This window comes from Sphaeramia orbicularis, chromosome 5 (assembly GCF_902148855.1).
Source record: "Sphaeramia orbicularis chromosome 5, fSphaOr1.1, whole genome shotgun sequence".
NCBI lineage: Eukaryota > Metazoa > Chordata > Actinopteri > Kurtiformes > Apogonidae > Sphaeramia > Sphaeramia orbicularis.
The window spans coordinates 7,438,322-7,460,922 of NC_043961.1; the positions used below are offsets into that span (position 1 = coordinate 7,438,322).

General features: G+C 37.2%; 2 protein-coding genes across 4 annotated transcripts in view; both read left to right on the forward strand.

Moving 5' to 3' along the window:
• Window positions 1-234: 234 nt before the first annotated feature.
• On the forward strand, window positions 235-13,223 carry cstf1 (cleavage stimulation factor, 3' pre-RNA, subunit 1). Of its 3 annotated transcripts, XM_030133788.1 has the most exons (7): window positions 257-305; window positions 437-439; window positions 885-1,075; window positions 1,755-2,032; window positions 4,044-4,241; window positions 5,110-5,500; window positions 12,622-13,223. In XM_030133788.1, the coding sequence occupies exons 3-7, from the start codon at window positions 907-909 to the stop codon at window positions 12,879-12,881; spliced, it is 1,296 nt and encodes a 431-aa protein (XP_029989648.1). In that variant the 5' UTR covers window positions 257-305; window positions 437-439; window positions 885-906; the 3' UTR covers window positions 12,882-13,223. The 3 variants fall into 3 exon arrangements, with proteins under 3 accessions (XP_029989646.1, XP_029989648.1, XP_029989647.1); XM_030133786.1 differs by lacking the exon at window positions 437-439 and having other exon boundaries at window positions 235-305; window positions 856-1,075; XM_030133787.1 differs by lacking the exons at window positions 257-305; window positions 437-439 and having other exon boundaries at window positions 832-1,075.
• A 5,624-nt stretch (window positions 13,224-18,847) lies between these two features.
• Window positions 18,848-22,601, forward strand: part of cass4 (Cas scaffold protein family member 4) — a 34,198-nt gene continuing 30,444 nt past the window's right edge. The window contains exon 1 of the mRNA XM_030133764.1: window positions 18,848-19,042. Coding sequence (XP_029989624.1) covers window positions 19,040-19,042 — 3 coding nt within the window. The 5' untranslated portion in view covers window positions 18,848-19,039. The remainder of the gene's footprint in view (window positions 19,043-22,601) is intronic.

Here is a 22,601-nt window from a genome sequence, read left to right on the forward strand (position 1 = left end):
CCGGGCCCAGCTGATCACCTCAGAAGAGAACACAGAATGACGTCACAGCCAAGCACATACTCAGACACCTAAGCAGGGGCCGTCACAAAACACAGACACAAGTTAGAGAAGTAGAGCAGATGGATGAAAAATATAGACCTGTTTTGTGATTTTGTTTGTTTCTTACTCCACTCCAGTAGGTGGCAGTACATGCGTACATAACCTTCTTTACCATTCACAAAAGGCGTACGTACTGACGCAAAGCACGTACAACGTCACGGACGTATGCGTTTGCGTCCAGAAGCGCCATTGGAACTTTGAACAGGGTCTGTATTCTTGTTTTAAATATATTTACTGTCGGATAAAGATAGTTCACACGCTGGTATTTGTGAATTCATCTGCACAGTTGACAGTTGGTGTCCGTATTTTGTTTTCTTCGTGCTTAACATGTTGTTAGCCTTGTTCCGTGGCATCTGTAGCATCTAAGCTAACGTTATTAGCAGCACAAGTTCCATTCATTCGTAGTGTTAACGCTAGCTAACGGCGTGAGTCTCAGAACTAATGCTATATAATGTGTGGGTGTAGCCGTAATTTTTAAATTTTTCTATTTTTATGAATGCTGGTACTTTACATCTTACCCAGGGACAACAGTTAAAAAGTAGCTTTTTTTGCTAATACTGGCACATTTACAGAAATGTTCATTAATGTGTACTGTCCCTGCTAAATAAACAAATAAATGAATAAATAAATAAAACAGAGTTCTGTTATATACATTATATGATCTGAATATATCACATGATTTTACCTTTATCATCTGAAATAAAGCTTATTTACTAGGATGGAGCTCCAGAATAACTATTGTTTGTGTTGTTGCAGCCTGCTTAGTTGTGTTTGTGAAGGTTGTGGTCCTGGAGGCACTGAGCCAACATGTTTCGTCCCAAACCGACACTGAAGGACCGACAACACCTGTACAGACTCATCATCAGCCAGCTGCTCTATGATGGATACACCACCATCGCCAACAGCCTTATCAATGAGGTCAAACCGCAGACCGTTGTGTCGCCTTCAGAGCAGCTGATGCAGCTGGCAAAGATTGGTAAGAGGTTTCCTCCAGATCAGCATGTGTGTGGGGTTTAAACCTCAGAGAAGGGCTCAGGCATATATCCAATAAGCAGGTTAACTCATAAAGACCCAGTGTTACTTTTATGTCAGTTCTCAAATGACGTTTCCTCTATATCTAACACACTCTGAAAAATGTTCAACAATATTTTAAATGATGTGGTTGCTCTTCATCAGAACCTGGATAATTGTTGGGCTTAACATCAATGTCAGAATAATGAAGAAGTATAAATATAATTAAATAAATCAATGCAGGTGAATCACTTAACATCAAACTTAAAGCAGTTAATTAATACATTTGCAATTAACTGTTAAATATATGCAGTTAATGTGATTTTTATTTTTGAGGTATTCTCTATATGAGAAGCCAGATTTTTTTTTTTTTTATTATGTAACACAATCAGAGCTTTGATGATACCAGTAAATTGTAAAATGCCCCACTGTTGCCAAGTAATTAATTTAAAGCGCAAGTGCTATTTTTGTTAGTAGTAAAGGAGTAGTTAAACTAACTTTAAAACATGTTTTTTTTTCTATAGATTATGTTTGCAGAAAATGTTCAAACAAAATCCATTACTGACACTGAAAAAAAAATCTAAATTTAATTTTGGCTCATGTCCCTCAGACCTGCCTCAAAGCCCATATTATTGAATTCTCAGGGATGGAGAATGATGACAGCGCTGTTCAGTACGCCATCGGACGTTCGGATACAGTGGCACCTGGAGTGGGAATTGATCTGGAATTTGACGCTGACGTCCAGACCATGTCTCCAGAGGCGTCCGAGTATGAAACCTGCTACGTGACGTCACACAAAGGTCCGTGCCGCGTTGCCACTTACAGTCGTGACGGCCAGCTGATCGCCACAGGCTCTGCTGACGCCTCCATCAAGATCCTGGACACTGAGCGCATGCTGGCCAAGAGCGCCATGCCCATAGAGGTAAGAAAGGCTGAGGAATACAAGACAGAGATGAGATGGTGGTAAACGATCAACAGTTCTTATACAGTGCAAAGCAAATATCTTACTATTTATTAGATTTGTTGTTTCAGCAAAGGTATAATAAATACATATGTGTATTTCTAAGTCTGTGTCAAAATTTGGAATATCCCCTTGTGGGATTAATAAAGACATACAGTTGTGCTCATAAGTTTACATACTCCAGCAGAATTTGTGATTCTTTGGCTATTTTTCAGAGAATATGAATGATAATACAAAAACTTTTCTTTCACTCGTGGTTAGTGATTGGATGAAGCCATTTACTGTCAAATAAATGTGTTTGCTCTTTTTAAATCATACTGACAACAGAAACTATCCAAATGACCCTGATCCAAAGTGTCCATACCCTAGTTTTTAATCCTCTGTATCGGACCCTCTAACATCAATAACAGCTGGAAATCTTCTGTGGTCGTTGTGGATAGGCTCTTTATTTTCTCAGATGGTAAAGCTGCCCATTCTTCTTGGCAAAAACACCTTCAGTTCCTTTAAGATTTTTGTTTTTCTTGCATGAACTGCATGTTTGAGACCTCCCAAAAGTGGCTTAATGATATTGAGGTCAGGAGACTGAGATGGTCACTCTAGAACCTTCACTTTTTTTTTTTTTTTTTTTCAGACTTGGCCTTGAGTTTGGGCCATTGTCATGTTGGAACATCCAAGACCTTCCCATGTGCTTTCTGTCAGGGTATGAAAACTTGTAAGCGCAACTGTATCTGATCTTATACAACTAGAATATACTGGAACAGCAATAAAAAATAAGAAAAAACACCATGAATATTCAGGATTCCTGCATTCATTAAAACACTGGACAATTCATTGATTCTGTTATGTATTTGTAATGCAATCCACAAGACACTGGAGAAACAGCTGCTTCTTCAGGGTTTTTCTTCTTCTGTTGTCATTATGTGACTCAAACGGAATTTTTTGGCATAGTTTTGGGTCTGTGTTCTAATGCTCCTAAGAAAGTAGTTTTGCCTTGTTTTTTAGTACTTGACTTTTTTAAAAACTGCAAATTTCCTATATTTTCTTACTGATCCTGAGAAACGAATATTTTTATGTCCTCTAACCCCAACAAAAACAACACAGCTGAAGGCGGAGTTTTACACAATACTCGAATACAGTAATTTCCCAGTTTGGGATAAATAAAGTCTATCTATCTATCTATCTATCTATCTATCTATCTATCTATTGTGCATGTGTATTTTTTCCTTCTTTTCTGGAGTTGACATTTTAGGTGAATTTCTATATAGTTTTATTGTTAGTTTTTCAGTTATAAGGAAGGGCTTGATTTATAGAAGCAGAAAATATAGGATGAAAGAATGCGTTACTTGTCATTTGATTTACAAAACCTCTATTTATTAAAGGTCTCATCTCTCATATTGTACAGTTTTATTATGTATCACATATATAACATGAACATTTAACATTGGCGTAAAATTAAACCAAAGATGATTTTTTCTATATGTAGATTTTTTTTTTTTTTTTTTCACTTTAGTTTCTGTTGCATTTTTTCTGGCTGCCACTTACATATACTTCCTCTTGCGTTCATGTTGTCAAAAGAAATGCAGTTCTATTTATGTTATGTTGACATTGCTTTCTCTAAAGGTTCTGCTTCCGTTTTACTCTGAATTCTATTTGTTCTTAGTACAGCTTTCTTCATTTTTCTTGAAAATGGAGATTCTTTTGCACATACTTTGGTCATTTTATTTATTTACTTATTTATTTTTACAGGTTCTAGTTATAATAAAGCTCTTGTTCAACCAAAAGTACCTTTCTAATTTATAATTCTTTGAAGGTCATTGTAAGTGTAATAGTGTTTCCCTTAGTTGCACCGTTTGTTGTGAAACCTGATGTTTGTGTTTCAGCTGAATTTTTCCTGTTAGTTCTTACTGTGATGAAACCTCACCATCAGGAATGTTCAATGTTTATCATCCTCTTTCCTTTTTTTTAATGTCAGGTAATGATGAATGAGACAGCGCAGCAGAACATGGAGAATCACCCTGTGATCCGGACGCTGTACGACCACGTGGATGAGGTCACCTGCCTGGCCTTCCATCCCACTGAACAGATCCTCGCCTCCGGCTCTAGAGACTACACGCTCAAACTTTTCGATTACTCCAAACCCTCTGCAAAACGTGCATTTAAATATATACAGGTCAGGCCTTTTTTAAACCTCATTATTTTCATTTCCTGTTTTAGTGCAAAAAAGTAATAGTGCCTTTTTGATACTATGCTGCCTCAGCTTCTCATTTACACGTGCATTACAACTTACAGATCACAGTGGATCTACAAAGGCACAAAACATTTAACAGCAGGCACAATATTGTTAAAGTTCCACTTGTTTTTCTTTAGAAACTTAAAGGGCTCATATTTGTCTAAACCCACTTTTCTTAGTCTGTGGTTCATTTCTTTGTGTATTTGGACCCTAACAGTTCATACAGGTTGAATTTGAGCCCTCCAGCTGCTGCAAAACTATCTTTGTATATATTAATGGGCTAAAATCCAGTGGATTTCTACAACCTGTTTGAATTCCTGCTTAATTTGTTACGTTTTATAACTGTTTCCGACATTTGCACATGTAAGGTCCAGACTTCAGACCAATATTTCTCAGAGTACGACATAATTGTTTGTCAGCAGCAGCGGTTGTAGTCCATATTGAAAATATGTCCAAACTTGGATCCCATTACCTAAAATGTTCAGTTGTTGGTTGAACAGGACAGAGCAGCACAGCAAACAACCTGGAGGGAGCGGGGCCTGAAGTGTCTCATAAGCATTTAAAGGGCCAGCGCTCCAAACCACCTTTCTGGTGTCATTACTCAGAAATAGGGTTGAAGATGGACCTGTGGAGTTGAATGAATGAAGAATTCAGACCCAAGTAGAGCATTTACAGTTTATAGAGACCACAGGGAAATGTGGGAAAATGAAGAATTCCATTTAAAAAAGAAAAATATCACTCCCTTAAATGTTTATTCCTGTTTGTATCGTGTTGTAAAGTCGTTTTGTTTTCCTCTGTTCACCTCCAGGAAGCGGAAATGCTGCGCTCCATCTCCTTCCACCCATCAGGTGACTTCCTGCTGGTGGGGACGCAGCATCCCACGCTGCGCCTCTACGACGTCAACACCTTCCAGTGCTTCGTGTCCTGCAACCCGCTGGACCAGCACACGGACACCATCAGCGGCGTCAGCTACAACCCCAGCGCCAACAGCTACGTCACCTGCAGCAAAGACGGCAGCATCAAACTGTGGGACGGCGTCTCCAACCGCTGCGTGTCCACCTTCGATAAGGCCCACGACGGAGCTGAGGTCTGCTCAGCCATCTTCTCCAAGAACTCCAAGTACATCCTGTCCAGTGGCAAAGACTCTGTGGTCAAACTGTGGGAGATCTCTACAGGAAGGACGCTGGTCAAGTACACAGGTGAGCGTTTATGGTACTGGGTTTTAAGGTCAGTTAGTGTATTTATAAAACCATTATACAAGACCTTCTACAGCAGCGGTTCCAACCTTTTTTGTCTCATGACCCCAGACATTCAAAACGGAGACATTTTTTTGTTAAAATTATTATTATTTTTTATTTTTGTTTATTATTTTATTACATTAAAGTATACATTTACACAAACATGTACGTAGACATAAGGAACCACACAGAAACAGTACAAAAAAAAAAATACAACAAACCTACAAACCTATGAAACACAAAAAAAACCCCACAACAACAAATAAACAACAAAAGCAAGATAAATAATATTATCAACTCCTCTTTACAATGCTCAGGGCTGATTAAGAGTTAATATAATGTAAACTAACAACAGATTTCTCCGTCAGAAGGACATAGGAGACAGCAGGTCACTCTTGTTGACAGTAGAGAGAAAAGGATTCCATTGTTGATAAAACAAATTAATTTGTCCACGAACAGAATGCTTAGTCTTTTCCAACTTTAAAAAGAAAAGTAAATCAATCACCCATTGCACAAAGGTGGGTGGGAGAGGTTCCTTCCACTTAAGGACAATCATACGACGGGCCAATAGTAAAATTAATTTGTTTTTGATCATGTAATAGTTTGCTATACTAAGTTTCAGATAAAGGTTAATTTTAGAGGACATTTAGTCTATATAATGTATATTATTGTGGACAGAGGCAGTAAAGCCAGGTGTTGATTACTGTACAAGGTGAGAATTTTATTTTCCTTGGTCAGGATATGTACAGTCAGTCCAGCTTGGATTTACAAGGCTGAAAATTAATACTGAACAAACAAGAACTCAAACTATGAATTATGAAAGAGCTGCAGCATCTGAAACACAATGAACATTTGACAGATAAACAGAACCACAGTGCTGCAGTTTCACAACCACAGTTTGTCATGTCTTTTATGGATTGGGATTGTCTCTGTCAACTCAACATAGATTTGTTATTAGTAAGTTGTTGTTTTTTAATCAATTACTAGAAATTTCAAGTGTTACATCGATGTTCAGTGTCATTCTTTACTCTATACTATCTTACTATTATCAGTTTTTGGAGGAAGAACAGAAGTGACAGTAGTTTGTGAACTGATGTTATCATCAGTGTGGTGAACTTTTCTATGAACAAGGTACTAGTGTTTTCTGGAGTATAATTAAATGGAAATTACCCTTTACCCCAACATATCGAGATGCAGTACATTGCACCTAAAAGTAAAACAAGGCTGTCACTTTAACTTGAAATTGTTCATGTTAGAAGTGAACTCGTGTACGTGAGAACTGTTAAGTTATTCTGATTCAGCTTCCTATCTTTCATCTACTGCATTTTTTTAACCCATGATTTGCTTTTTTCAAGTTTCAATTAACTAAATGTCATCCAGGGTTTTTGCTGGTCATTACAAGCGTTAAATGTCATTAAATAGATTTTGTGAGAATTAAGGCCTTAAATGGCATTAAAAAGCATTAAATCTGATGTCCAGAGGCATTAAAAAATTAAATAGATGAGTTTCAATGTTTACTAACAACAGTGATGCGCGCGCACCTCGGAGGCAAAAACACCAGTACCAGCTACCAGCCGGCTCACGAACACCTCCAGGCTCTCCCCTGGAACTTGTGAAACGGATATGTTAGCTCTAAAACTGTCCATTAACTGTTTCTATCCAAAAGCCGATCCCATCTTCTCTTTCACGGCTACATAATTTGACTTAACCGCATCAGGATAGGCTGTCCCATAGTAGAAAAGCAGACTGTCACAGACAGGTGGGGCGCAGAGGTTGCGCTTGACATTTTTATAGTCTGTCATTTCGATGGACAGGATCATAAAAATTCCGTCATAACATATTATTATGCGTCATTTCAATTTTTTTTTTTTTTAATGATAATGAGATATATTTAGTAGTATTTAATGTTCAAAAACATCTCAGTGATGCAGCAGCTGTAGTTGCTGCTGGCTGATAAACCAACGTGATATCACTGCTCACCTAATTATATACGCCACTTTGAATTGGTGTGTTTTCTGTAGACATTCTAAGCTTTCCTTGTGTATGTTTACGCAGTGTCAATCCCATGCACTGAGGGTTAGGGTTCAGGTTATGTGAACCACAGATCTGGGCACAAACTGACGTGCCATAACACATGAAAGGTAGAAAATGCGTACATATAACACACCAAATGCCATAAGAACTGGCGTATAACTTGCTTGTCCGTCATCCTTCACTGCATCAGTCCCTCTTTTTTCACCGTATTTATCAGTGCCATCACATTTACTGGGCTTTAAAAGAACTAAGGAGACTCAGCTGTCTGCACAGTTTGCGCTAGCAAAGTAGCATCTAATTTTGGCTAAAGTTAGCTAAACAACAATTACTCTCAGTATTTTAATCTGTCAAAATGACAGATGGCCTTCAGAATTTTTCGTCATTAAAAAAAAAAAATCTGTCAATGGCGGAATATTTCCGGTTAATGCAACCTCTGTATGGTAGATGTCCAGTACGTACAGATCTGAAGTGTGCACTGCACAGACCAGCATTCTGAATTTCCTCCTCAGACCAGTTCTTCTGTCTTAATGCCTGCAACCATAACTTTCGCCGATTTTTCTGGAAGGGATGCTTACCAGCAGGAATTCTGTAGAAGTTTAAATCCTTCTGTGAGTTCTTTCTGTTCTGACAACTCACGGCACAGCAAAACGACGGCATTATTCACACTGGTGGTCAGTGCTTTGCTACGAACTCGGAGTGCTTTCTGCCTCCAAGGTGCGCGAGCAGCATACGTCCTACGTCATCATGAAACTGATCTATACACTTGAAAGAAAAAAAGCATTGTTATTCACGATTTATTTTGATTATATAAACATTTAATAATTTTGATCGGAAGTATAGTGTGATGATTGACAGGCCGAACCCTTTAATTGACTATTGTTTATGACCGATACACAAAGTCAAAACACCAGATGCTTGGAATGCAACGCGCTGTGAACGTGTTCATGCTGTGAGGAAAGAGCGGAGGGAGTATTAGCAAATGTCGGAAAATGGGAAAATGCAAGTTTCAGCAGAAGTGATTGGAAGAAGAACTATTCAGAACCTGGTTAAAGCCTGTGGACGGTAAACCAACATACTGTATATAAAACTGTATATGCAATTGGACACGGGCATTAAATTTGTTTAAAGTGGCATTAAAAAGGGCATTACAGAGCTGTATGCTTACTTTTTTTAAGTGGTAGCGCTGGTACTAGCAAGTTTAAAAGCTTTAGTAGCGCAAGGAAAAATTAGTAGCACACACAGTTTGACAGTTAATTAATGTGTTTACTGGCTAAATTAGTTTGATACTCATCAGAAATTCTAACAATGCTGAACAAAAATTAAACCGATTGTTTAGCCTTTCTTTGTCCTCCATCTGAGCACAACAGGATGAATTTAAACTTTTTTAAGTATGAAAAACCCACAGTACTATATTTTCAGAACAGAACATTCCAGCCTACAAATGCTGCTATTAATGAAACTTAAAAGTGTCTGTAATAGTGTTTTACTGAAATTAAAAACAAAACGATAACAAAAAACTGTAAAGACATTTAACAGATGTAAAAGTGGTTTGAGTCTTTTAGTGTCACTAGTGTGTGTGTCCAGCAGAGGGCGCCATGGTAAACGTTTCATCGTCTAAATGCACAAAGAACCTAAAGACTCAAGTTTGGATCTTCATTCAAGTGTGTTTTATCGGTTAGGGTTTCATTCTTTCATTTTCTTTTTTTTCTAAAAGGCAAAAGTGGGCTGTAACAGCATATAAATACTTCATCACTGTGGTTAAGAGGTGGTTTTTAAAGTTTTATTTTCCATTTTGCTTTGTCTTTTACTCCTACGTTTACACTTACTGTTCTTCCTTCCTTCCTTTGTTTCCAGATTAAAAAAAAAAAAAAAAAGGCTTGTTACTTTACTTTTAATACATTGGAGGGGAATTACAGATTTTTTTTTTTCTAATACCACACACCTTCACAACATCAAGACAGTTTTCACACTAACACCCAAAAGAGGTTTCACCTGGTCAACTCATTGGTTCACGCAACAAATACAACAATATCGTCATCATAAAAACAACATAAAACACAAAGTGCACAAGAAAGGGAGGCTGAATCTGAAAACAGAGCAAAGTTAATATGTTATTTTTAGAAAGTTATTTTATATTATATTTGATGATGGAGCGGTTTAATAATCTTTACACTTGATACCTCTTAAATCTGGGCAGCCACAGTTCCATCTGTGTTGCCATGGTAAAGCGATGAGATGCCTGTAGTAATATACACATGCTGTACATCAGGGGTGTCAAACTCATTTTAGTTCAGGGGCCACATACAGTCTAATATGACATAAAGTGGGCCGGACCAGTAAAATAATATGAATAATAGGATAAGAACTTTTGAGTGAAAAAAGTAAATTCCGTAATGAAAATGTTTACATCTGCGAATTGTACTTGAACATAACAAGAACAAATATGAACAACCTGAAAATCCTTTAGTAAAATAAGTGCAATGTTAAAAATATTACGCCTTAGTTTATCATATATGCATGTGAATCACAACTTGGAGATCACAGTGGATCTACAAATACACAAAACATTAAATAACAGGGAGAATATTATTAAAATTCCACATACTTCTCTTAAGACATTTCAGATATTCACATGTTTTGTAAAAGGCTAGTCTGTAAATATAAACATTTTTGTGTAATTTTACTTTTTTTTTACACTAAAACAAAGAGACAAATTTACAGTTTTCATTATTTACAGGTTATTATGATAGTATTTTACTGGTTCTGATCCACTTTAGACTGAAATAACCTAAAATGATTTTAACATCCTTGATTGTAAATATCTTCAGTGTAATTTTTGCATTTCACAAAATCATCCCAGGGGCCGGATTGAACCCTTTGGCGGGCCGAATTTGGCCCCCGGGCCGCATGTTTGACACCTTTGCTATACATCCATGTAATCAGAAGGAGAAGAACATCTCAAGGAAAGCTCAACAAAAACAGTTATCCGACAACAGAACACAATCCAAACAACAAGCACTTAAACGGACAAATATCTAAGACAAGCTAACAGCCCCAGACCAAAATATGCCATGAATAATTTAATAAAACAAAGGACCAGCGAGACAAACTTTACAGCGCTAAGTTAACACTAAGCAGATCCAACAGTACAAGTATTATTTCTACTGATAAAACTCACTGAACAGGCTGAAGAAGTGAAGAAATAAAGGCTGCATTAGGAAGTGATAACTAGTGCATTAACCCGTGGGGAACCACAGGTTGTAGATGTGGTCATTTTGATGTTGGGGAGAGCTGACTTTGGGTAAAGATGTGAGTCTATATTTTATAAGTAATGACATAAAAGTTGTTTGGTAAATCATGATATTATTTTACATATGACAGTTGATGTATTTTGATTACAACTGTTTGAATTGTCATCGTTATCTTTGACCTCCTGGACTTCATCAATGTCGATACTGAGGGTGGGAAGCGAAAGGGGGCGGTGTTTTTAAAATCCACATCCCGACCCTGAGGGGTAGTATCCCAGTCCTCCAGCACGGATATTTGTTGTGTATTCGTGCATGCTGTATTTGCTTTTGTCCAGAAGTCACTGCCAAAGCATTCTGGCCATAGCATCATGATTGTAATGCTATTGTATTCAAAATTACCGATATCTTCCAAAATATTGGTCCGATCAACTTGCTGTTTTCACTAGTCTGTTCATTGACCAAAAATACATAAGTATAACAAACTGCAGCAGTCACCTTTGTACGGATTTAGTGAGATGCCCAAGACACACACACACACACACACACATTCTTCCCCGTTATAATATCAAGATTGTACATTTTGTCGTACCTTTGCTGTTTTCTAATCATAACTTGGTTTTATAAGAATGAGTCTTCTGCTATCGGCTAATCCATTGTTTTGTGTCACATTGAAATGATTCCCACTGGAAACAAATGGTTTACCAGGTTAATATAATATGAGGTTCTTTTTGCTTGTATTAATGTCCTAAAGCCTGCTTCCTAGGCTGCACTTTTTCACATTTACTGCATCAAACAATATGAAACAGTGAATCTCTCCGGGTCTGGAACAGTGTGTGTATTTGTGCCGCCTTGGCTGAAACATTCCTGCTAAAACATGAGGTTGACGTCAAGGGTGTCACAGATGGACCGCCCACTACTTTTTAATTCATAACTTTTCAACCAGACCAGTTTGACAAATATTACACGTAATTATAAAGATCTAAATGCCATCTTAAACAGACTCAAAGGGCAAAATTTAGTTTCAGATATTTTTAAATGAAAAATATCAAAAACTACAGCGTCACAAATGGACAAAAAATTAATGTGTATTTTTTTTTTCCAGAATTTCAAAGTTCTCCAAAGTGAAGTTCCTCTGACATTTTCATCCTCAAATGTGTTCAGTGTAAACCTTAAACCCTCTATTTTACAACTGAATAATTGGTTAGAGGAAAAAAGTATTTGATCAAACCTAAATAAAAAGTTCCAGCTCTTCTATGGGGACCCTGAGGCGTTCCCAGGCCAGCCGAGAGACATAGTCTCTCCAACGTGTCCTAGGTCTTCCCCGAGGATTATCAATATCATATACATGTTTTTTTTTTTTTACAATATTTGAAACATACAAATAATATTAACACTATATTCAAATGTGTTTTGCATAGATATATGCATTTATTAATAGAATATGACAAAGATAATATGTCAAATATCAATGTATTTGGAATAAATGTAGTTTATTTATGAGAGTTTATAAAATGAACCCAGAATGATGGCACAAAACTGGGTCATTTTACAAACATTCACACTCAGTAAACTCCTCACATTTTTTTTCACAAAATTTTTCTCATTTCAAAATACATTTTCCTGAAAATATAAGTAATTACCTCCCCAAAAATATAAGTTTGGTGTAGATTAGTGTAATTACATTTTTTTGACCAGATGTTGACCTTCCCTTGACTTCATCCATGAAACTTTGGGGATGGACTCAGTTTCTGTTTGTCTTAATGTTGAAGTTGCGTGTCGTTGTGTGTGTGTGTGTATCAGGTGCGGGTCTGAGCGGCCGACAGATGCATCGTACTCAGGGCGTGTTCAACCACACCGAGGACTACGTTCTGCTGCCTGACGAGCGGACCATCAGCCTCTGCTGCTGGGACTCACGCACGGCCGAGAGGAAAAACCTGCTGTCACTGGGACACAATAACATCGTCCGCTGCATCGTCCACTCGCCCACCAACCCCGGCTTCATGACCTGCAGCGACGACTTCAGGGCCCGGTTCTGGTACCGTCGCACCACCACAGACTGAAAACACTCAAACTAGACCAGATCCAGGACTCTCTGACTCTTCTGTTGCCTTTAACACCCCCCACAAAGAAGGTCACCTCTGCTGTTGGTTTTCAGTTGAAATTGTAGTGGAATTAGAGCGAGGAAATGGAGGGAACTGTTGCTCCAGTAAATGAAGCCAAGAGTACGTCTAGTTCAACTAAATGTTTGACCTTTGACATTCCTCTTTACTTGGAAAGTTCAGCTGTAACACCCTCACATTTCTCAGATTTGTCCGATTTGTCTTTTTCACTTTTATATTTTGTCCATGCCCTTTTTTTCGTTGTAATTCAGTCATTCATAATAAACATTTAAGGGGAAGTTTTTCAAAGCCTTGCCTTTGAATTTCATGGTCCACATTTCCACTTTACATTCATAACCACAGATACAGTAATATCCTGTCGGTATTTTAAGAACACAGTTGCTGCTGTAAAAACTGAGCAAACTGCAGGGACCACAAATGTGCAGTGAGTCACAACACAAACACTCAGACTCTGAAACACATGGACATCATGTTATGGGGACAGAGTTTCTTCATGTGTATCCTTTGAGACTTAATTATTTATCCCTAGGGGTTAACCCAGACGAACATAATGTGTTCCCTCGTCCTTTCCTTTCCAAATCCCAGAAAATACAGTAAACTAACCTAACTCCCTAAATCCAAAACAGGAGAAGAAGGTTCAAATAAAAAGAGAGATTAACAAAACAAAACAAAAAAAATCAGCTAAAATAAAACAAAACAAACAAAAAACAAAACAAAAAAAAGCAAAAAAAAAAACAAAAAAAGGGGGGGCTCAGTTATCACGATCAGGCAGAGATGTCAAGGTTTCAATATAATTTAAGAAAGGTCTCCAACTTTTTTCAAATGACTTTAAGGAGCCATTGAGGGAATATCTAAGCTTTTCAATTCTAATGGACAGTAACAACTCTTAAGTGAAATTTTAACTGTATTACTATTATTTTTAACTAATACTATTATTATTTTTACTATATTACTATTTAAGTATATATGTGTGTGTGTGTATATATGTATATATGTGTATATATATATATATATATATATACACATATATTAGTGTAGAATAGTACTACCAAAAGCAGGTACTGAACCTCCTGAACAGCCTGGTTTGGAAAAGTGCTAAAATGTGAGACGTTCAGGGACCTTCGGTTAAATTGTAATTTTCATAACTTCACCTGCTGAACCTGAAGTTTTTGTTCAAAGGCACCGGCCTCTTCTCACATAAACCTGTAGTTTTATTCTCACAGTAAGTCAGCCTCGGTGTATTTGTTTATGCTTTTATGTGGCTTTGGTATTTTAACACATTAGTTTCTGATCCGAACTCAAACCATCAAACACATCAGCGGTTCTTTGAGGTAAAATGACTGTTTTAGTCATTGTGGTCCGGTAGGTCTGAGTAGAGTGATGTAAGCACAGATACAGATGAGCTGCTTTTGGACTGGATTAAAAAAACACTGAAACGTTTACAATTGTCAGCTGATGTCAGTGTCTGTAGATGGTAGGATTTGGAAAAACATTTAGTCTCAAATGTTACACACAGGGTTTTCTGGGGGTCTTAAGGTAAATTAAGGAGGAGTTTAAGTATCTTGGGGTCTGGTTCACAAGTGAGGGAAGGATGAAGCATGAGGTTGACAGGTGGATCGGTGCAGCGTCTGCAGTGATGCAGTCGCTGTATTGGTCTGTTGTGGTGAAGAAGGAGCTGGGCGCAAAAGCAAAGCTCTGGCTTTACCGGTCAAACTACGTTCCTACTCTCACCTACGGTCATGAGCTTTGGGTCATGACCGAAAGGACAAGATCCTGGATACAAGTGGGAGCTCAGAGTAGAGCCGCTGCTCCTCCACATCCAGAGGGGTCAGCTGAGGTGGATCAGACATCTGTTTTGGATGCCTCCTGGACTCCTCCCTGGGGAGGTGTTCCAGGCATGTCCCACCAGGAGGAGACCTCAGGGAAGACCTAAGACACACTGGAGAGACCATGTCTATGGGCTGGACTGGGAACGCCTCGGGATCCCCCAGAAAAGCTAAAGGTGGTGTCTGGGGAGAGGGGAGTCTGGGCATCCCTGCTTAGACTGTTACCTCTGCGACCCGGCCCCGGATAAGAGGAAGACAATGGATGGAATGGATGGATTAAAGTAAATGGTCATTTCTTGCCAGCATAAACACATTTTATAACTGGGAAATGGAGCTTTTAATTGTAAAGTTATAAGCTTGTTTTCAGATTTTGTGAAAGTTAGATTCAGTTGGTGTTAAGTTTATAATTTTACTACTGAACCCACTGTCCAGGAAAAACATCTACAAAACATCTTCCATCTCCTCTGCAATAGCTGCTCTGAAAAACGCAAAACGAACTGTGTTTTTAGTCATTTTATGTGTTTTACTTATTTTTATCCATTTTGTTGTGCTTTTGAGTGTGTTCAGGTGTTTTTAAGGCCTGAGTTTGGTATGTATTTATCGATCTATTGATCTATCTCTCTATCTCTCTTTCTCTCTCTCACTCACTCACTCACTCACACTTCTTTTTTTCTTTCTTTCTTTCTTTCTTTCTTGCTTTCTTGCTTTCTTTCTTTCTTTCTTTCTTTCTTACTTACTTACTTACTTACTTACTTACTTACTTTCTTTTACATTCTTTATTAAAATAATCACACATTTGGAGGAACCTGCTCCAGCCCATATTTGGTTTGTAGGGTCTGAAAACTTTGTAAAGTCCCTTTATGTTTAAAATTGAAGTGTGTTGTTAAGTCCGTTCTTTTCCCATGAGTGAAACCTTTTATTACACTATTAAGATGGAAATCTGTGTGATTTTCTTTGAACTTTCATCATGCAGAGAAGCTGTTTACTCTATATTCATCTGGAAGGATGGTTTTGAAACAGGAAGTGTCGAAACATTTTCAGTCACAAAACACAGGGTTTGTTTTTAGTTTGACTTAAACAAAAGAAGAAATATTAACTCTAGTATTTATGTATTTCATCGCAATGAATATAAAACATTTTACAGCTAAAGAAAACATGTTTTAATGTGCAGTAAAATCCAGGAAGATCAGTCACGTCTCTTAATGTTGTGTTTTTGTTTGTGAGGAAACATCAGACTCTGACGTTAGATTCAGTTGGATGAGGCGTAAATTCATGCAATGCCAGGAACATACTGATTTAATAACACCTGCTTTTACTGAGAAAAATAGAAGATCATGACCATCAGACCATGAAAAGGTGAAGAACTGTATTTTACACCATGGATTGATCAGATTAGTGGATCAACAGGTATTAAACAATTTAGATCAGTAGATGGTTTAGATTAAAGGTGGACGTTTGGGTCTTTATGGGTTAAAGCTGCATCATAATTCTAATCTCTTCATAGTTTTTGTTGTTAATCTTTATGGTTTTGATCCCTATTACTACTGAAAAGTCATCACATATAAGGTTTACTTTGTGACACGTTATGAAGTCATTGTACAGTCGAATAAATGTAAAGGATTCTGGGAGAAAAATGGGTTCAATATAGGGATGCAAATTATCCATTAATCATTAGTTGGTTGACCTTCCCGATCGATTAGCGATTAATTGATAAGCAGCAATTTTCCTGTGAACCTGAATTTCTCTTTTGATGGGGTCTATAAGAATAAAAGCTAAAAATTGTTTCTATACTTAATGAAAAAAGCATGTCATATTCCTTAATGATTGATTTATTGAACCATTGGATACAGTACAGACAATGACATTTATGGAGTAGAACTAAATAAATTCAACAGAGAAATTCAATAAAATAAATGCATCTGAAGAGGAGCAGTTTAGAAGAAATTCTTATTGGCAATTAATTGATAGTTGATTAATTGTTTACATCCCTAGTTCAATACTGCACCTGCACAGTCATATCAATGTGAAGAAACTAAAACTCCTGCTTTAATTCTGTGAGTTTTTCTGATTTCACACATTTTACGTTTAGTCTAGTTCTTTTTTTTACTTCTGTGAATATTTAAATAAGAGAAAAATGAGAAAAGTCAAAGTTTCTCTCATCCTATTCTATAGTATTTCTGGCAGTGGTTCCCAACCTTTTTTGGCTTGTGACCCCATTTTGACTTCGCAAATTTCTGGCGACCCCAGACATTTTTTTGCTAAAATTAATGTTTTATCATGTAATAGTTTGCTATACTATGTTTCAAATCCAGGTTAATTTTAGAGGACATTTAGTCTATATAATGTATATTATTGTGGACAGAGGCAGTAAATCCAGGTGTAGATTACTGCACAAAAGGAGAATTTGATTTTCCTTGGTCAGGATATGTACAGTCAGTCCAGCTTGGATATACAAGGCTGACAATTAATACTGAACAAACAAGAACTCAAACTATGAATTACACTGGGTTACAAAAAAATGTTTTTTGCAAGTTGTCTAGGTTTTTTCAACTGAATTAGGCCCATTTTGCACCTCTAAATCCAAAAATGACATCTGTTTTTCTCAATCAGGTCAGGGTTTTTTTTTGCTAATTTGATTTTGAAAAATTTGATCTTCTCACAAAATTGATTACATTTTTGTGACTTTATCAGCTGATTTTTATATAGTTCTCACCCAAAATAGGTTTTAAGAGAAAAAAAATCCTTTTCTAACAGGATGTATTTATTATTTATTATGTATTCACCACAGATGTAGCAGAATACATCAGGCTTATTTTCGCAAGATCTTCTTGTCGAAGCCATTTCATTCACCTGTAATATTAAAAAAAACAATCATAAACTGACAAAAGTAAAATCTTCATAACTCATTTACTGCAAGAAATATGAAAGAATTTTGTATCATATGATGTGAAAATGTCCATAAATGTAAGAAAAAATGTTAAAAAGCCAATATGTAGCATAGTTCAGAAAGTTGACCTGATTGAGCAAAATTAATGTGATTTTTGGATTCAGCACACCAAAATGATCCTAAATCAGCTCAAAAAGCTTAAACAATAAATTTGCTGTTGCCCAGTGTTATGAAAGAGCTGCAGCATCTGAAACTGACCACAATGAACATTTGACAGATAAACAGAACCACAGTGCTGCAGTTTCAGACTCAGTTTGTCATGTCTTTTATGGATTGACGTTGTCTCTGTCAACTCAACATATATATTTTTATTTGTACATTTTTTTATTTTCATCAATTACTAGAAATTTCAGGCGACCCCAAGGTTGAAAAACACTGGACTAATTCTTGTTTTACTTCTGTGAATATTTAAATAAGAGAAAAATGAGAAAAGTCAAAGTTTCTCTCATCCTATTCTGTATTTTTAATGGGTTAAGTATGTGTACGAACCTGATTTTTAACACGCACTAAAGCAAAAGCAAAAGACTAACTTCAAAAAAACAGTTGGTGGGAACGTCGTCATTACTTTCCCACTAAACTCTCTGTTTACTTCAACCACACGTCTCCACATAATGAGATTTTCCCCGTCGACTCCAGTGTGAACTCTCAGACTGGGGTGGTGGTGGTGGTGGTGGGGGGTGGGGGGGGGGTCACACTGCCCCTTCACCCCTCTCTGCATTCCCCAACCCCCAGACCCTGCTCTCCCAGACGCTGCCGTCTGCGTCGTCCCAACAACGACGACTGCAGCCCCAAGAATCTCAACCCCCTCCTAAACCCGCCCCCCCCAAAAAAAACCTGCTTTAAACAACGTGCTTCAAATACACAGGAATGAGTCAAGTTTACGAGAAAAGAGGAAGCAAAGACAAAGACAAAAATCCCTTTAGTTAGTTGGAAAAGTAAACCAGAGCAGAGTGATGTACTTCTGCTTTATCAGACAGATGGAAGTCAAGGAGAGAGAGGTTTGAAATGTCTAAACAGAGGTGGGTTGGGGCAGTTGTGGAGAAGAAGGTAGTGAGGGAGGAAGGGGGGGGGGTTCTTTCTGGCCAATGAGGCTGCAGAAAAGTAGCTCTATCAATGACAGTGCGCTTGTTGACCCCGCCCCCTGGTGTAAAACAGTCTGCTTCACAGTGACAGCTCAGACAATATGCTGGTGAGTCACAGAAGTGAAGTGGACTAAACCCCCCCCCCCCCCAGAGTTTCCACGCACATTCAGGGTTGAGATGGTTCACTGAGACGCAGACCCTTTTCTTTTTCTACGTGGACGTTTAAAACAACTGCTAAGAACCATGGTGAGTCCTGCAGCCGCTCCACTACCATCAAACCTAACCCCAGAGCCTGCTGTTGTTCTGTCAGCTGTGCCTTTCAGTGGTTTCTAAGCTCTGCTCTTGGATGTACGCTGCGCTGTCTTCTCTATCTGCTCCTTTGTGCAGAGGAATTCGCCTGCAGACCACCTGCTTGGATTTCACTTTTAACTTGCGGTGTCAGCTATCACCTATTTCTACACACAACGCCTGTGAGCAGAACCACTGTAGGCAGAAACCTGAGAGGGCTGGACCTGAAGGAAACTTTATGAGCCTCATTAACACAAAGCTTTAGAAGTTGGCTGCTCTGGTGATTAGGAATGAGGGTTTTTTTTTTTTGTTTTTTTTTTTTGCTTCATTAGAGATTTGAGATGCAAAAAACAGCTGTTAATGTGTTAAAATTGATCAAACGGTTCATTTTAGACACCAAACACTGGTGAAATTCCCTGCATCTTTTACTTTGGCAAAAAGGGAATGATTTGGCCTTCTTTTTAAGAGAATATCTCCCAGTTTCTATATTTATCATGTGACTAAAGCAAAATAGGCTGAAATGTCACTAGGTAAAAAGTTCTTGGATGAACTGTTTTGATATTTAATTATGAGTTTAAGGAAAAATAATCCATATTCTCTGATTGCAGCCTCCTGAATGTGAATATTTTCTGGTTTTTTTTTCCTGAACCTGAATATTTTTGGGTTTGGGAACATTTAAAGATGTGATTTTGCAGACTGATCTCATGAAATCGCGTTGTATGTCACACCAGTACTTATGGCATGTGACGTGATATGAGCTGTTAATGTGTTAAAATCGATCAAACGGTTCATTTTAGACACCAAACACTGGTGAAATTCTCTGCATCCTTTGGCAAAAAGGGAACAATTTAGACTTTGTAAGAGAATATCTCCCAGTTTCTATATTTATCATGTGACTAAAGCACAACCTAAGTACGAAAAAGGCTCAAATGTCACTAGATAAAAAGTTCTTGGATGAACTGTTTTGATATTTAATTATGAGCTTGAGATAAAATAGTCCATATTCTCTGATTGCAGCCTCCTGAATGTGAATATTTTCTGGTTTCTTTCCGTCTCTGTGAAAATAATCGGAATATTTTTGGGTTGATTTTGCAGACTGATCTCATGAAATTGTGTTGCATGTCATGCCAGTTCTTATGGCATGAAGTTTTTTTGTTTTTTTTTAAATTAATCAGAGATTTTAGATGCAAAAAACAGCTGTTAATGTGTTAAAATCGATCAAACGGTTCATTTTAGACACCAAACACTGGTGAAATTCCCTGCATCTTTTACTTTGGCAAAAAGGGAAGAATTTAGACTTCTTTGTAAGAGAATATCCTCCAGTTTCTACATTTATCATGTGACTAAAGCACAATCTAAACCGTGTAAGTACAAAATAGGCACAAATGTCACTAGATAAAAAGTTCTTGGATGAACTGTTTTGATATTTAATTATGAGTGTAAGGAAAAATAATCCATATTCTCTGATTGCAGCCTCCTGAATGTGAATATTTTTGGGTTTGGGAACATTTAAAGATGTGATTTTGCAGACTGATCTCATGAAATTGTGTTGTATGTCATGCCAGTTCTTATGGCATGAAGTCTATTTTTTTTTGTTTAATCAAAGATTTTAAATGCAAAAAACAGCTGTTAATGTGTTAAAATTGATCAAACTGTTCATTTTAGACACCAAACACTGGTGAAATTCCCTGCATCCTTTACTTTGGCAAAAAGGGAAGAATTTAGACTTGTTTGTAAGAGAATATCTTCCAATTTCTATATTTATCGTGTGACTAAAGCAAAATAGGCTCAAATGTCACTAGATAAAAAGTTCTTGGATGAACTGTTTTGATATTTAATTATGAGTTTGAGGAAAATTAGTCCATATTCTCTGATTGCAGCCTCCTGAATGTGAATATTTTCTGGGTTTTTTTCCTGAATCTGAATATTTTTGGGGTTGGGAACATTTAAAGGTGTGATTTTGCAGACTGATCTCATGAAATCGTGTTGTATGTCACACCAGGACTTATTGTGTGTGATGTGATATGAGCCTCATTAACACAAAGGTTTAGAAACTGGCTGCTCTGGTGATTAGGAATGAAGTTTTTTTTTTTTTTTTTTTTTTTTGCTTAATCAGAGATTTTAGATGCAAAAAACAGCTGTTAATGTGTTAAAATCGATCAAACAGTTCATTTTAGACACCAAACACTTGTGAAATTCCCTGCATCCTTTACTTTGGCAAAAAGGGAACGATTTAGACTTGTTTGTAAGGGAATATCCTCCAGTTTCTATATTTATCATGTGACTAAAGCACATATATAAACTGCATATGTACAAAATAGACTCAAATGTCACGAGATAAAACGTTCTTGGACGTTTAAGAGGTGCAATAGCTGATTAGTAGTCGATTGTACTGAACTGTTTTTATAATCAATTATGAGTTTGAGATAAAATAGTTCATATTCTTTGATTGCATTCTCCTGGATGTGAATATTTTCCTTTTTTTTTCCTTCTCTGTGAAAATAATTTGAATATTTTTGGGGTTGGAAACTTTTAAAGGTGTGATTTTTTTAGACTGATCTCATGAAATCACGTTGTATGTCACACCAGTTCGTATGGCGTGGAGTTTTTTTTTGCTTAATCAGAGATTTTAGATGCATAAAACAGCTGTTAATATGTTAAAATCGATCAAACACTTGTGAAATTCCCTGCATCTTTTACTTTGGGCTCGGTTTAGAATAGGCAAAGGCAAAAAAAAGAACGATTTAGACTTATGTGTAAGGGAATATCCTCCAGTTTCTTTATTTATCATGTGACTAAAGCACAATAGACTCAAATGTCACTGGATAAAAAGTTCTTGGATGTGTAAGAGGTGCAATAATTGATCTGTAGTCAATTGTACTGAACTATACCGTGAAAATCTACTAAAAAATAAGATGTTTGAAGGTGTTATATTGGGATTTGGGAAACTTATTCACAGTTTTGGACTTATTCTACACCAGATAAAATGCTCAACATACTGATAGATGATGACATTAAGTATGTGCAGCCCTGGTTCGCTGAGGGTTAGGCCTATAATGGACTGGTTTGACCGACATGCATGGATTAGAGCTCATTTGAGGGTGAATGACCCCAACCCTAACCCTAGTTTCTGTATTTAGCATGAGGTTGAAACACAACATAAGTCCAAACACACTCAGATGTAACCCTACCCCTATGTGAAGAACATTCCCTTTGGCTTATGGTTATATGTATAACAGAGGACTGATCTTAAAAGGCATGGATTAGACTTTTATCTACAAGGGAACATCTAGTTTTTGTGGCTGAAACAGAAGTTCAGTTGTAACCCTGAGGGAAGAATGTTCACCTTTGGTTGGGTTTCTAATGGAAGTGTAGGCCCAAAGGACATGGATTAGACGTCATTTGTAAGGGAACATCTAGTTTTGTGTTTAGCTTGTGGTTAAAGCATAACTTAAACAATGTCTGCTCAAATAAATGTAACCCAGGCTCTTATTTGAGTCACTGGTGACCTGGTGGA

Bases quoted from the DNA above. Each gene is read 5' to 3' on its own strand.
- cstf1 (XM_030133786.1), top strand. From the start codon at position 907: ATGTTTCGTCCCAAACCGACACTGAAGGACCGACAACACCTGTACAGA. The intron at 1,076-1,754 runs GTAAGAGGTTTC...TTGAATTCTCAG, and splicing joins GATGCAGCTGGCAAAGATTG to GGATGGAGAATGATGACAGC. The intron at 4,242-5,109 runs GTCAGGCCTTTT...GTTCACCTCCAG, and splicing joins GTGCATTTAAATATATACAG to GAAGCGGAAATGCTGCGCTC.